Source organism: Hemitrygon akajei, chromosome 19 (assembly GCF_048418815.1).
Source record: "Hemitrygon akajei chromosome 19, sHemAka1.3, whole genome shotgun sequence".
Lineage (NCBI taxonomy): Eukaryota > Metazoa > Chordata > Chondrichthyes > Myliobatiformes > Dasyatidae > Hemitrygon > Hemitrygon akajei.
In genome coordinates, this window is record NC_133142.1 from 55858450 (window position 1) to 55874769 (window position 16320).

The window sequence follows — 16320 nt, forward strand, 5'->3', positions numbered from 1 at the left end:
GTGGCCAGATGATGACTGCACACTCCTATCAATTCACCAGGGCTCTGGCTCCTTGAGCTTCTCATGAACTCAACTGATTCTTTACTACAATTCCTCAAAACTTCCCAGAGCCCCTCTCCCCATGCTCTCTTTAAATTAACTATGTACAGTTTACTCTAATGTGTAACATTTATAAAAAGTATGAATTAGAAGTATGTGATAGCTGGAATAACCATCAAACTCAAGAGTTTTACCAAAATTAGAAGAGTGTTTGTTGCCTTAAGGTTAGCGGGCTTGTTATTACCCTAAACATTATTTAACATGGTAAATTACAGTGCTTGCAGCAATCTTTGATATCTGTTTGTCACAATGTTATCGCTTCTCCCTGATCCTAATAAGCTGTATGATATTATAACATAGCACAAAAGAGTAACAGAATACATGAATGGAGTGGATAAATGTTGTGAAATTTAGTTACCCTTTCACCATGGGAAAGGGAAAAAACATTAGTTGAGCTCCTCTCTTCTTCTAGATTAATATTTGTTTGTGAAAATGGATGAGATTGGACAGTATCAGTCTCAGTCAAAAGACCTGTAATAATTTCCTATGTTAAAACTTCAAAGTTCAAGTAAATTTCTTATCAATGTACGCATGTCACCATATACTACCTTAAGATTCATTTTCTTCCAGGTCTTTACAAGAAAATAAAGAAATACAATATAATTTATGAAAAACTCTACATAAAAAACACAAGAGAGTCTACAGATGCTGGAAATCCAGAGCAACACACACAAAATGCTGACTGAACTCAGCAGGTCAGTCAGCATCCACGGAAACGAATAAGCAGTCAACATTTTGGGCTGAGACCCTTTTTCAGGACTGGAAAGGAAGTGTGAAAATGCTAAAATGAAAAGGTGGGGACCTCTGCTGGATTCAATGTGCAAAAGAGGGCAAATCATGCAAGTAATAAAAATATAAATAAGTAATACTGAGAATGTGAGTTGTAGAGTCCTTGAATTTGGGTCTGTAGGTTGTGGTGAGTGAAGTTATCCACGCTGGTTCAGGAGCCTGATAGTTCTAGGATAATAACTGTTCCTGAACCTGGTGTTGTGGAACCTAAGACCCTTGTACCTCCTACCTGATGGTACTAGTAAGAACTTAGCACTTAGCCCAATAACTGGTTCAGTTCCTCATGGGCCTCTGACACCTTTTCAAAGATTGTTTTCTTTACCTAAAAAACAGGGCTTGAGGGTAGTTCTGAAAGATTACTTGTAGTTTTATCTAGTTTCTCTTTACGCATAAGCTGCCAATCTGTTGAGGACATGTTTTAAATTTTTATATTTCATGTTCACCTGTTTGCAAGATTTTACCAAACACATTCCAGAGTCTGCAGAGAAGGATAAGCTAACCACAAGAATGACAGTGTTTATTGTCAGTGCTTCATACTATACCCACCTTAAACTCATTTTCTTTGTCCTTTGAACCTTTATGAAATGGTCTGTCATATCGAAAGTGGCTGACATTGTTTACACGATAGAAGCTCTTAATTCGGTCCGGAACTCTCTCCATCTGGAGGACATCCACATTCTCTGGAATTGGGCACACTGCATATATTTGCAGATCTACAAGCACAGTCAAAGAAAACTGCAGAGCAAATGAAAAGGTCATTGACATCCTACACTGAAAACACTAGACCTGCTTTAATCTTCCTCGACTGAAGTTGTTGCTATCCTCTGTAGCTGCATAGGTGACACTATGGTTGCATGGGTGCTCTAATCTTCCTCTACTAAAATTCCTGCTATCCACCCTGGTTGCATTGGTGCCCGCAGCCTTGTAGTTTTGCATCATGCCACTGAATTCATGACTGGTCACTGAATCAGCTGTTTAAACCCATTAGGCATCATAACTGAGCTCAAATGCTGAAACTGGATGAGGGTAGATGTGGGAACTTGCTGTTGCCATTTTCAATAAAATAGTTTTGACCAGGGATGTACCATTCTGTAGATGATTAACAATTGACTGTTACCAGGGCCCCTGATCAAGACAGGAGGATACACTGTGCATCGGACTGTAGGATGGTTTCATCAGGCTGGTTGAGGTGTTGCATGGCAATAGCTTGTGGGAATTCTGTCAGCATCCTTTGCTGAAAGGCCTCGAGCCTCTCATAATCATGACCACGGCACACAAACTCCTTGTTCTGGAGCAAAAGAAGAGACAAACACCAAGAGTTAAAATAAACAATTTTTTTCAACAAAGCTGAAGAAAACGTAAATGTCTGAGCAAGATCTGAAGGCAGAAAATACCATAATTAGACAACAACTAATGCTTTAGGCTTCTTTATTGCATCTGAATAAACAAGGAAATATTAGAGGACTAGGAGATGTGATGCATTTGCTATTGACACAATCACTTTTTGAAAGTTACAACTAGATATATTTCTATTTTTATATAAGAAACAAACTGCAGATCACTAGAACTTTCTGTGTGAAATAGGGCCGCCACATATCACATGCTTTGTTTGACAGTCATATCCATGTCATCTGATTTCTGACCCTTTCACTAAACAATATCTCTTTCTTTATCAAAACCATACATTATTTTGAAAGCCTTTGTAAATCTACATATTAACCTTCTCTGTTTTTATATTAACCACCCAGCTACTCCAGATTCTGCACCTATTAGAAGTCAGCATCATCAGTGGACCTTGGGGTGAGAACAATAGACAATAGACAGTAGGTGCAAGAATAGGCCATTCAGCCCTTCTAGCCAGTACCACCATTCACTGTGATCATGGCTGATCATACACAATCAGTACCCCATTCCTGCCCTCTCCCCATATCCCCTGACTCCGCTATCTATAAGAGCTCCATCTAACTCTCTCTTGAATGCATCCAGAGATTTGGCCTTCACTGCCTTCTGGGGCAGAGCATTCCACATATCCACCACTCTCTGGGTGAAAAAGTTTTTCTGCATCTCTGTTCTAAATGGCCTACCCCTTATTCTTAAACTGTGGCCTCTAGTTCTGGACTCACCCATCAGCGGGAACATGCTTCTTGCCTCCAGTGTGTCCAATCCCTTAATAATCTTATATGTTTCAATCAGATCCCCTCTCATCCTTCTAAATTCCAGTGTATACAAGCCCAGTCGCTCCAATCTTTCAACATATGACAGTCCCACCATTCCGGGAATTAACCTTGTGAACCTACGCTGCACTCCCTCAAAAGCAAGAATGTCCTTCCTCAAATTTGGAGACCAAAACTGCACACAATATTCCAGGTGGGGTCTCACCAGGGCCCTGTACAGCTGCAGAAGGACCTCTTTACTCCTATACTCAATTCCTCTTGTTATAAAAGCCAGCATGCCATTAGCTTTCTTCACTGCCTGCTGTACCTGCATGCTTGCTTTCATTGACTGATGTACAAGTACACCTAGATCTCGTTGTACTTCCCCTTTTCCTAACTTGACTCCATTTAGATAGTAATCTGCCTTCCTGTTCTTGCCACCAAAGTGAATAACCTCACACTTATCCACATTAAACTGCATCTGCCATACATTTACCCACTCACCCAACCTGTCCAAGTCACCCTGCTTTCTCATAACATCCTCCTGACATTTCACACTGCCACCCAGCTTTGTGTCATCAGCAAATTTGCTAATGTTACTTTTAATCCCTTCATCTAAATCATTAATGTATATTGTAAACAGCTGTGGTCCCAGCACCGAACCTTGCGGTACCCCACTGGTCACAGCCTGCATTCCGAAGGGGACCCGTTTATCACTACTCTTTGTTTCCTGTCAGCCAGCCAATTTTCAATCCATGTCAGTACTCTGCCCCCAATACCATGTGCCCTAATTTTGCCCACTAATCTCCTATGTGGGACTTTATCAAAAGCTTTCTGGAAGTCCAGGTACACTACATCCACTGGCTCTCCCTTGACCATTTTCATAGTTACATCCTCAAAAAACTCCAGAAGATTAGTCAAGCATGATTTTCCCTTCATAAATCCATGCTGACTCGGTCTGATCCTTCTACTGCTATCCAAATATGTCCTAATTTCCTCTTTTATAATTGACTCCAGCATCTTTCCCACCACTGATGTCAGGCTAACCGGTCTATAATACCCTGTTTTCTCTCTCTCCCTCCTTTCTTGAAAAGTGAGACAACATTAGCCACCCTCCAATCAGCAGGAACTGTTCCTGAATCTATAGAACATTGGAAAATGATTACCAACATCACCTGTTCAGCAGGACTGAACACTCCCATTCAGGTACACACATGTTCTTTGGCAGTGGAGCATGATGTTGCTTGGAGGAGTGGAATTTATAGCTCAGGTTGGTCCCCTTCTGCTGCCACCATTTTACCTCACCCATAAGTTTATCAACTTTTAAAAAGTATATTCCTTAACGGACCCAGATGGTGACATGCTGAGCAGCTAGTGGCTTGCTCCTTCCAGTTGCTGGTGTTGATGCCTGTTGGTTGATGATAGCTTCTGAGTGTTGGCCAATACACTTGGGAGTGAAAAGAACCTGGAGTGGGAGACAGGTCTTGGACATGAATGTTGTAATGGTGATCCCACTGGCTGTGGTTTGCCAGATAGGAGGGATGGGACCTTTTCTAGCCTCTCTCCTCATTTGAGGTGAGCTGAAGAGCACTGAACAGTCTTGGAAAGGTCACCTATGATGGTAAGGTTATGGAATAGATTCTAGACAGAGAGCAATCCAAGAAGTCCTCATTGATGTGCAGCTGACTGAGAAGGACTGCAGTATCAATAGTATGAAAGGCAGAAGAAGGTTTCACAAGAAAACGGTCTGAGTCATTGTGGTTCACCGTGTCACTGAACCTGGCCACCAGCCTATTAGCAGTAGTGTAAATCAATGGATAAAATCCATGCTCTGCACCCCCAGCACATCTTGTGCTGAATACTGTAGGGAAATTAAATTGCTAAGGGAGGTGAAGGCTTCAAAAATGTTAAGATTTTAAATGATAGTTGGCCCAGCATGTGAATACTAGGGAAAAGATTGAGTGAGTGGGGCAGATTTTAAAGGAATTTGACAGGGGCTGTTTGCTTACACAAGAATTGTAAGTGCCAGTAATGTGGTGCCAGAAGGAATGGTGGAATCTGATATGATAGCAGATGGTATTAGTTTAATTTGGCATCATGGTTGGCAGAGACATTATGGGGTGAATGGCCTGTCCCTGTGATGTAGCATTCATTTTTTGCAGTAGTTGCTTCAAGAGGTCTTAAACTGGGAGTCCTGCAGCAAGTAATTTCCCACCTGAGATCTCAAAGCCTTTCCATCAACCACAGGAACATCTACAATGTGATGGAATGCTGTCCACTTGCCTGGAAGAGTGCAGCTCCATCAACTTTCAAAATGCTTAATATACTTAGATCAAAGCAACCCAGAGTGGGTATCCCATTCACAGTTTATGTGGTTCTCGCATGTGCCATCTAATAAACAGGCCACAGACAGCAGTTCTAAACTGTAATTTGTATCACCAAGAACAAGGACATCAGTCTCTTGGAAAACTAGCACCTGCAAGACTTTCTGCAGACTGCATGGCCTCTCAACTTGGAATTATATTGCTGCCCCCTCGTTATCACTGGGACTGAATGCTGGATCTCCCTGCCCAACGGCATCGTGGTCTTCACCAGAAAGACTGCGATAGTTTAAGAAATTGGTTCACATTGCCTTTTCAAGAACAGCACCAAAATCCCAGCAAAGCTGCACATACAGCAACAGGATCATGACTAGATCAAACGGAAGAAACATCCAGTAGGTTAGGAAGTATCTGTGCAAACAGAATCAGTACTAAGATTTCAGGATGAGTAATTTTTACTACAACTGCACAGTGCTGTATGAATTAAATACAGATCAAATGGATAGCCAGAGACTTGTTCCCAAGGCAGCAGTGGCTATACCAGGGAACTAATTTTAAGGTGCTTGGAGAAAGGTAAAAGAATTTTTTTTTTACACAGAGAGTGGTGACTGTGTAAAGCATCCTGCCAGTGGTGGTGGCAGAGCCAGATACATTAGGGATATTTAAGAAACTCTTAGATAGGACATGGATGATAGAAGAATGGAGGGCTATGTAGGAGGGAAGGGTTAGATCGGCATTAGAGTGGGTATTTGCATTTGTATTTATTTTATTTCTTACATCCAAAGGAGTAAAAATCTTTATGTTGTGTCTCCATTACAATGTATAAGCAATAAAGAGGGAAAATGAGGGAGGATTTTGCCCAAACACTAAGATCATATACATCATTGTTTTATATACATGGATGTCCAGTCAGATATGCAATCAGATCAATGCGTATTGATAAATCTGATGGGCTGGTCTCAGAGCCTGTTGGTCCTGCCCTTAGTGCTGCAGTACCACTTGCCAGAAGGAAGCAGCTGAAACAGTTTGTGTTGGGGTGGCTGGAGTCCCTGATGATCCTCCGGGTCTTTTTTATACTCCTGCTGCTGTAAATGTCCTGATTAGAGGGAAGTTCATATACAGATTTCGCTGCAGGGCCCTGCGATTGAGGGTAGTACAGTTCCCATACCAGGTGATGAAACAGCCACTCAGAATGCTCTCAATGGTGCCCCTGTAGAAAGTCCTGAGGATTTAGGGCCTCGTGTCAAACTTCTTCAGAGGGGCTGTTGTGTTTTTTTTCAACCACACAACCGGTATGTACAGTCCAGGTGAGATCTTTGGTGATGTGCATACTAAGGAACCTGAAACTACTCACCCTCTCAACTACAGTCCCATTGATGTCAATAGGAGCTAAACTGTCTCTGTCCCTCCCATAAACCACGATCAACCCCTTTGTTTTTTCGACACTGAGGGAGAGGCTGTTTTCTTAGCACCACTGTGTAAGGGCATTGACTTCTCCTCTGTAGGCTATCTCATCATTGTTGGAAATAAGGCCTATCTGCAAATTTGATCAGCAGATTGGAGCTGTGCGTGGCAACACAGTTGTGGGTGTATAGGGCGTACAGGAGGAGGCTCAGCACACAGCCCTAAAGGGCTCCTATTTTTGAGGGACAGAGGTGAGGGAGTTCATCCTTACCACCTGTCAGTGATCCAACAGGAATGCCAGGATCCAGCTGCACAAGGCGGGGTGTAGGACGAGGTTTCTGAGCCTCTTGTCGAGCCTGGTTAAAAGGTCAGCGCAACATTGTGGCCAAAAGGCTTGTACTGTGCTGTAGCGTTTTATATTCTACTTTAGGCGCCATTTTTCTGCTCTTTTCCTATATCACTTGATCCTTTCAATATTAAGATATCTGTTGATGTTTATCTTTTGAGTGCAGTCAATGGCTGTGCCTCCATAGCCCTCCAGCCTGGAGAATTCCAAAGTTTGCCACCTACTGCTAAATGAAACTTCTCTTCACCCGAGCACTAAATGGCTTAGCCCCTAAAGTAACGTTGTGACATTGCTTTTTGACTCCTCAGCTAGGAGAAATATCTTCTCTGCAACCAGCCTAAATCTCCTTTAATTCGGACATGGCATGGTTGCCATCACTAGGACTTGGTTGAAGGATAGCAGGACTTAAATTGTGGCTTTAGTTTGTTGAGACCCAGGAACAGGTGTACAAGATTCAGTGCAGTGAGACCAGGGATGCTTTTAATGATTTATCGAGACAGGCAGGAGATGAGAAGGAGGATTTGGTGTCATAAAACAGTTTTTAAAACTTGAAATGAAGGTCATTAGGTGAAAAAATGCAGCACTATCCTAATATCATCGAAACATATAGTGAAATCTTGCACACCTCTATCAAGTCACCTCTCATCCTCCGCTCTTTGATACAAAGGTAATTGATAAATCTCTCTGTACTAACTACATTCAACCACTAGAGAGAGATCTACACACAAGGAATGCAAAAGAAATTATATCTGGTTTCAAAGTATGAACAACAGATGAATATTTAATATATTTGTACACTGAAAATACATAATTTCCAGCAGAAAATATATAGTAGCTGCAACCAACTCTAACTGATACAGAGAATATTCCCTCTGCTAAAGAAAAATCACAGGTATTCATGCAGAGGCCAATTATTATTAGGCAGACACATGATCAGGTTTATATAAAAAGATAGATAAGACCATAAGATCATAAGATATAGAAGCAGAATTAGGCCATTTGGCCCATCGAGTCTGCTCCACCATTTCATCATGGCTGATCCATTTCCCTTTCAGCCCCAACCTCCTGTCTTCTCAGCATAACCCTTCTTGCCCTGACTAATCAAAAACTTGTCAACCTTTGCCTTAAATATACCCAATGACTTGGCCTCCACAGCCGCCTGTGGCAAAAATTTCCCCTGATTCACCACTCTCTGGCTAAAGAAATTCTTCCTCATCTCTGTTCTAAATGGACATCCCTCTACACTGAGGCTGTGTCTTCTGGTCTTAGACTCCCACACCACAGTTATCATTCTCTCCACATTCACTCTATTGAGGCCTTTCAACATTCGATAAGTTTCAGTGAGATCCCTCCCCCATTGCTCTGAATTCCAGCGAGTATAAACCCAGAACCCTCAAATGCTCCTCATATGAATCATTTTCCTGAATCCTCTCCAATATCAGCACGTCCTTTCTTAGATAAAGGGCCCAAACTGCTCACAATATTCCAAGTGAGGCCTCACCAGGGCCTTATAAAGCCTTAACATTACATCTTTGCTTTTATATTCTAGTTCACTCAAAATGAATGCTAATATCACATTTGTGTTCCTCATCACAGACTCAAGCTCCAAATTAACTTTTAGGGAATCCTGTATGAGGACTCCCAAGTCCCCTTGCACCTCTAATTTCTGAATTTGCTCCCCATTTAGAAAATTCTCTATGTTTTTATTCCTTCTACCAAAGTGCATCACCATACTGACACGCTTGCTGACACTGTATTCTAACTACCTCTTTTTTGCCCATTCTCCTAATCTGTCCAAGTCAATCTGTAGTCTTTCTGCTTCCTCAACACTACCTGCCCCTCCACCTATCTTTGTATCATCTGCAAACTTGGCCACAAAATTGACATATAATGTAAAAAGAAGTGGTCCTGACACAGAGGCCTGTGGAACACCACTAGTCATGGGCACCCAACCAGAAAAGGCTCCTTTATTCCCACTCTTTGCTTCCAGCCAATAAGCCAATTCTCTATCCATGCTAGTATCTTTCCAGTAATACCATGGGCTCTAAACTTGTTAAGCAGCCTGATGTGTGGCACCTTGTCAAAGGCCTTTTTAAAATCCAATTACACAACACCCACCAATTCTCCGTTGTGTATATCCTACATATTATTTTTTCCAAGAATTTCAGAAGATTTGTCAGGCAAGATTTTCCCTTAAGGAAACCATGCTGACAATGGCCTATTTTATCATCTGGTCCAGGTGATTTATCTACCTTCGGACCTTTCAGTTTCCCATGCACCTTCTCCTTAGTAATGGCAACTTCACTCACTTGTGCCCCTTGACACTCTTGAATATCCAGCATACTGCTAGTGTTTTCCAGAGTGAAGACTTATTCAATTCGTCTGCCATTTCCTTGTACATAATGTACAGAAGCTCTGAGGGACACCGATTTTCTCTGCCTCAGGCTCAACAAAGTAGGCTGCAGTTTGCCTGAAGGGCTTAAGTTATGGGGAATAATCTGTGTATGCTAATTGAGCATGTGGGATAACAAAAAATGATGATTGGTTTATTAATGTTACAAGTACAGTGAAAATCTTGTCCTGCACACTGTTTATCAATTCATTATAACAGTGCATTGAAGTAGTGAAGTTAAAACAATGAGTGCAGAATGAAGTATTAGATTTACAAAGAACGTGCACTACAAGTAGTCAATAACGTTCAAGGTCATAATGAGGTAGATTGTGAAGTCAAGAGTCCATGTGGAAATGAGTGCAATCAAAAAAGATATTTGAGTGTGGGGAGAAAGTTTTCAATGTAAAACAAGGTGCAGTAGATGACATGCGTGTTTAAGGCTCAACAGGCATCAAGGCTGAAGCACTGACAAGGTGAAACCCATTTTTCCAGGGCAGATGATTCCTCCAGGAACAGAGACGGATTTTCTCATTGGTGTCAATGAAAATGGATTCCATAAGGAAAGCAGTCACAAATTAATTAACTTGGGAAAGAAAGGATCAGAGATTTATCGAGTGCTGTCTTCTGTGAATACAGAGGGTAAGATTTTGGTTCAGAGAGCATGTAGTGTTAGGAGTGTGGGTGCTAGTGTCCTGTTTGAGGATAAAAGAGAGGGTTCAATGGAGACTTAGGATAGAAATGTGTGTTTCAATGAAATGAAGCCGGCAATGGGAATGTGGTATTTAATGAAGAGAGACTGGTAATGGGGATGTGGTAGCAATGGACTGAGTCTGAGGACGGCAATGTGGGATTCAATGCAGTACAGCAGGGTAAGAGAGTTGGAACTGAGTACCGTGGCCCTGTTACATGAATTATCCAGAGAATCTTGCGATCAAGGTTTGTGTGCAATGTAATGAAAAATGGGAATGTCTAATTTGGTGTAGTGATACCAGGAATGGACTTGTATCTTTATCAAATCAGGAGGGAATTAGTGCAACTAAACAAGACATGATAATGTTAATTTTCTGCTTTATTTTCTTGCTCTATTCCCAAGTTATTTCCCCCATATTTCCATCAACTCTCTCTTGATTCCACTACTCACCTACAGACAAAGGATAAGTAATTGTGGCCAATTAACTTCCCAATCCAATCTTTGGATCTGGGAGGAAACTGGAGCACCTAAAGAAACACTCACAGGCAGGCAGAACATATGAATTCCACAAAGGCAACACCAGAGGTCAGGGTTGAACAGGGTCGCGCAGTGAGGCAGAAGCTCTACAGCTGCATCATTGTGTAGTCCCTGCTGCCCCATTGCTGAATGACCACCCTTACTTCTCAGAGAGCTTTCTGAACAACAGAATAAAATATTTATTTTATTTTATTTTATTTAGAGAGACAGATCAGTAACAGCCCTTACGGCCCAACATGCCTATGCTACCCAAGTGACCAATTAACATGAAAACATCAAATGTCCATTTCTCTCCACAGATGCTGCCTAACCCATTGAGATTTATGTTTTTTAAAATTTTTATATTTGCAAGGATAACAAGAATCTGTACTTCACTCACCCGCAGATAGAATGGAAACTTCCTGCCATAAAATCCAACCCTGAAGAACTCTGGTTCTAGGCGCTGCTGCTCTAATATGTTGTCATAATATGCAGCTTCCATTTTCTGTTAAGAGAGGCAAAAAGTATTGGTTAAGGATGAATCACTGAACATGGCAAATTTGTTAAATTTGAAGTCTCAAGAGAAAAGTTACGTGAAGAATATTTTTGTAGAATGCTTAAACTATGTTTCTCTCTGGCAGCCAAACCTCAGCTGTTATCAGCTTCAGCTCTGAGAGTCTTGAGCTCAAAATATTGGTAGGCTCCTCTATGCTGTACTAAGGAAGGATTGAGATATAGGAAACACCATCTATTCTCTGAGGTGAATAGAAGCTTTGTGATAGAGAATTATCCCTGGTGTCATTCAATAAATATAACCAAAAAAGAGTATTATTTGATAATTATCACATTTTTTATGGTAAGAATTTCTGACATGATTTCCTACATCATCGCAGTAACTGCACTTCAGCAATGTGGATATCGGAACGGAGGGCATCTGTGGGTTGTCCAAGGTTGGTGGATGTGTGTGTGAGCAGTAGGCACAAGGGCCAGTTGGTCGAGTGCTTGGAGTTCGAGCCTGGAATTCAGGATTCCGTCATTGGCTCGTCTGGGAATCAATACCAAGGAGTGAGGACAAGAGGCCTGTTCTGAAGTTGGAGAACTGTCCATGTGTGGGTGGGAGGAAAGGGACTTGTCTTGTTGCCTATTGTATTCTGCTTTGTTGTGTTCTGTGTTGTCCTGCCAAGCATCCTAGGAATTCTATGTTGATGCTAGAATGTGTGGCAATACTTAAGGACTGCTCCCAGCACATCCTTAGGATGCATTTCACTGTATGCTTCTATGTATATGTGATAAATAAATCTGAATCTGAAAGTATGTTTTTGGTCATAAAGTGATTTTGGATGTACTAAATTATGAAGCACAAACTGGAAATACAAGGCTTTCAGCTTGTCTTCCTTAAGCATTGATTCTAGGGTACAAATACACAAGTACTGCCAGTTCTTCAGCCTCCTCAACCACTCTACTAATTTTCATGTGAGAATCTAGAGCAGCATTCATAAGGCAGGCCATCGGTCATGAGCTTCAGCATCAGGCCTCGGTCTGCTGTCATTCCAAATTCACTGGAGTAGCATTTATCTGAGCCCATTCCATATTTAGTAAAGTTGTGGATGATTTAGAAACATAGAAACATAGAAAACCTATAGCACAATGTAGGCCCATCGGCTCATGATGCCATGCTGAACAATTACCTATTTTGGAAATTACTGAGGGTTACCTATAGCCCTATATGTTTCTAAGCTCCATGTACCTATCCAGGAGTCTCTTAAAAGACCTTATATTATCCACCTCCACCATTGTTGCCGGCAGCCCATTCTATGCACTCACAACCCTCTACGTAAAAAAAACTTGCCCCTGACATCTCCTCTGTACTTACTTCCAAGTACCTTAAAACTGTGCCCTCTCATGTTAGCCATTTCAGCCTGGGAAAAAGCCTTTGACTATCCACACGATCAATGCCTCTCATTATCTTGTACACCTCTAACAGGTCACCTTTCATCCTCTGTCGCTCCAAGGAGAAAAGGCCAAGTTCACTCACCCTATTCTCATAGGGCATGCTCCCCAATCCAGGCAACATCCTTGTAAATCTCTTCTGCACCTTTTCAATAGTTTCCATCACCTAGTTTTTTGAACCTTTCGTAAGCTTTTCTTTTCTTCTTGACTAGATTTACAATAGCCTTTGTACACCACAGTTCCTGTAACCTACCATCCTTTCCCTATCTCATTGGAATGTACCTATGCAAAATGTCATGCAAATATCCCTGAACATTTGCCACATTTCTGCCGTACATTTCCCTGAGAACATCTGTTCCCAATTTATACTTCCAAATTCCTGCCTGATAGCTTCATATTTCCCCTTACTCCAATTTAAAGCCTTCCTAACTTGTCTGTTCCTATCTCTCTCCAATGCTATGGTAAAGGAGATAGAATTATGATCACTATCTCCAAAATGCTCTCCCACTGAGAGACCTGACACCTGATCAGGTTCATTTCCCAATACCAGATCAAGAACAGCCTCTGCTCTTGTAGGCTTATCTACATATTGTGTCAGGAAACCTTTCTGAACACACCTAACAAGCACCAGCCCATCTAAACCCCTTGATCTAGGAAGATGCCAATCAATATTTGGGAAATTAAAATCTTCCACCTCGATGACCCTGTTATCATTACACCTTTCCAGAATCTGTCTCCCTATCTGCTCCTCGATGTCCATGTTACTATTGGAAGGTCTATACAAAACACCCAGTGGAGTTATTGACCCCTTCCTTTTCCTAACATCCACTCACAGAGAGACTCAGTAGACATTATTTCTGACCCAGTTTTCTCAACATTATTTTCAACATTTAATGAAGAAAAATTCTTGGATTTGGAAATAAATGTGACTTAGCACCTGTTTCAGAAGACAGTCCCAAATTTCTCCCATCTCTTTACCCCTAAAAGGCCTAGCTCAAATTTTTGACTTTGCTCCATAAGTAGAATTTCCCAGTCAGTAGAAATAATTTCCTGAATTTGCTCTATTACTTTATGTTAATATTTTGAGAATTTCTGAAAAGTAACCATTTAAATTTTAGGGAGTACATCCTTAATTTACTATTGCAAAGTTCAGATTAGTTAGTCTACTGTTAGTTAGTCTACTGTGCAATTCCTATAAGGGAACTGATATCTTTCCCAAGTACCAGAGATTCTGCAGATGTTGGAAATCAGAGCAACACACACAAAATGCTGGAGAAACTCAGCAGGTCAGGCAGTATCCCTGGAAGTGAATACGCAGTTGATGTTTCAGACCGAGTCTTGATGAAGGGGATTGGCTTGAAATGCTGAACATTCATTCCCTTCTAAATATGCCCAACCTGCTGAGTTCTTCCAGCATTCTGTATAATATCCTTCCTAAACTGTACTGTCTAGAGCTGTTCTCAGTTCTCCAGTTGCAATCTAATCTGCAGTGTAATTCAACCATGCTTGTCTACCAGATGTCTCGATTATAAAGACTGACATTCCATTAGCGTTTTGATTATTTTCTATGCTTGTGTCTGATATTTTAATGGCTATATACATGCTCTGAGGCTTTATGAACTTTACTTGCATCTAGCTTTCCACTATTTAAAAAGTTCTCTGCTCTAACCTTTTCAGAAATATTGTTTGTCATAGTTGTATCCACTCACATAATACAGTGATAATCTAATAGTCTGCATTCTAATGTTGTTATCCAATGCTGTCTATCCAAGAATTTGAATTCAGGTCTTTTACCCCATCATCTGTTTATAAGTACTGTGAATAGATATGGCCTCAGTACAGATTGTTTGTCGGATCCTGCTGGTTAGATCATGCCAGAATGACAATTATCCCTCCTCTCCTGCCACTTGCTCTATTTTTTATATGGGTCAATAAACTGCCTTGAGTATTTTGAGTTTCAAACCTTTAGCTAATGGTTTTGAGTAATCCCTCTGGACATTTACTTAGAACACTACAGGCCCTTCGGTCACAATGTTGAGCCAACCTTCTAAACAACTCTAAAATTAATTTAACCCTCCCTCCTACAGAGCCTTCCATTTTTCTCCCATCTTGTTCAGAATTACATGAAAAACGGAAAATGTGGTTGAAAAATAATTAAAGTACAGACTGGTTATTACTGGTTTCAAATTAGTTATGTTTTGTGAAAAAGTTGATATGAATGCATTTTATGAAAAGATAGTTGATAGACTATTACCACGATAAATACCAAAATATTCATTTTGTTTATGGCTTTATATAAAAGGTGAGTATAAACAAATAGTGCCAAGCTGCGGTCTCCGTCAAATTTGTGGCTCAGATTTTATTGTTTGCTTAATTAGCTGGGATGTTTTGGAGACGGGGGGGGGGGGGGGGGTTGGTGGTGATTGTTAGGGGTCAGGTTGGGGTTAACCGACAGGAATGTTGGGTAATTAGAGATCACATTAGGGTTTAGAGACAGGGATGTGGTGGAGTTAAAGGTCAGGCTGGAGTCTAGACTTTCACTCCGCACTCCAAGGCCAGCGACATGGATTGGTGACGAATACCCATGGATGGCGGGCTGACCCAGCTTAATGGGTCGCAGGATTGGATGTCTGTGCAAGCAAGAGGAATGAGGGCCAGAGTTCAAGCCTGGAGTTTGGGATCCTGTCATCGGCTAGCCTAGGCTCAATGCAGAAAATTGAACCCCGAAAGTCAACTGGAACACTGGACGTCAAATCCTAAAGCCTGGAAACTACAGGCTCAGAGACCTGTCCTGGATTCAGAGGACTGTGTGCGGCGTGGGTGGAAGGGAGGAAAGGGGTTTGTTTTGCAGTTGTTCTGTTTCTTGTTAAGTTCTGTGTTGTTTTGTTGAGCACTGTGGGAACCTTATGTTGGCGCCAGGGTGTGTGGCAACACTTGGAGGCTGCCCCCAGCACATCCTTAGGTTATACTGGTTGGAAATGCATTTCATGATATGTTTCAATGTGCGTCTGATAAATAAATGAATTTGAATTTTCATCTTTTTATATATTGCATCATTGATGTTATTTACCAGGAATTTAGCCTGGACAGTTACCTTTTTAATGACTTTGCAATACATACCCGAATCCAGCTGAGACTGTGGTAATCATAGAAGACCTCATACTGACTGGCCAGTTCCCGACAGAGAGGGATCCCAAACTCCCAGCACTAAACAAAAAAAGGGAAAAATCAATTCAATGCAAATTGTAAAATGTTCCAGGATGTCATCACTGGAAGAAAGGGTAGTTTGACCAGTACTGTACTTAATAATTCAAAAATTGTGAAAGTACAGTATGCCTGGAATACCAGTGGGTTAATACTGTCTGAGCTACAAGCCCGAGCTCTGAGAATCCATAACTCTGTCTGCACTGGTCAGGGTCTGGCCAATTGACTGGGGGCTTGGCTTCTTCTCAGGCATGTTATCTGTCGTATTTTTGCAGATTCTTCTCAACTAATCTAGAATTGATTATAATTTTTACTCACTAACCAATGTTCCCTCTAATTTGTAATGACTAGTGTATGCAAAAGTATTGCGCTGTGCAATTTTTTCCCCAGTGACAACAACATATGCGCACTGTTGATCTCTTCAATAGAAAAAATATAAATAAGCCAGTTCTAAA

The 16320-nt window shown here is 41.2% G+C and overlaps 1 protein-coding gene across 7 annotated transcripts in view; it reads right to left on the minus strand.

The window, feature by feature from the left end:
• The window catches only part of dock3 (dedicator of cytokinesis 3), a 968429-nt gene that overhangs the window by 76068 nt on the left and 876041 nt on the right, over positions 1 to 16320 (minus strand). For all 7 annotated transcript variants that reach the window (XM_073072555.1, XM_073072554.1, XM_073072550.1 and 4 more), the window contains 4 exons: positions 15782 to 15868; positions 11112 to 11216; positions 2035 to 2176; positions 1435 to 1601 (listed from right to left, as the gene is read on the minus strand). In XM_073072555.1, coding sequence (XP_072928656.1) covers positions 1435 to 1601; positions 2035 to 2176; positions 11112 to 11216; positions 15782 to 15868 — 501 coding nt within the window. The remainder of the gene's footprint in view (positions 1 to 1434; positions 1602 to 2034; positions 2177 to 11111; positions 11217 to 15781; positions 15869 to 16320) is intronic.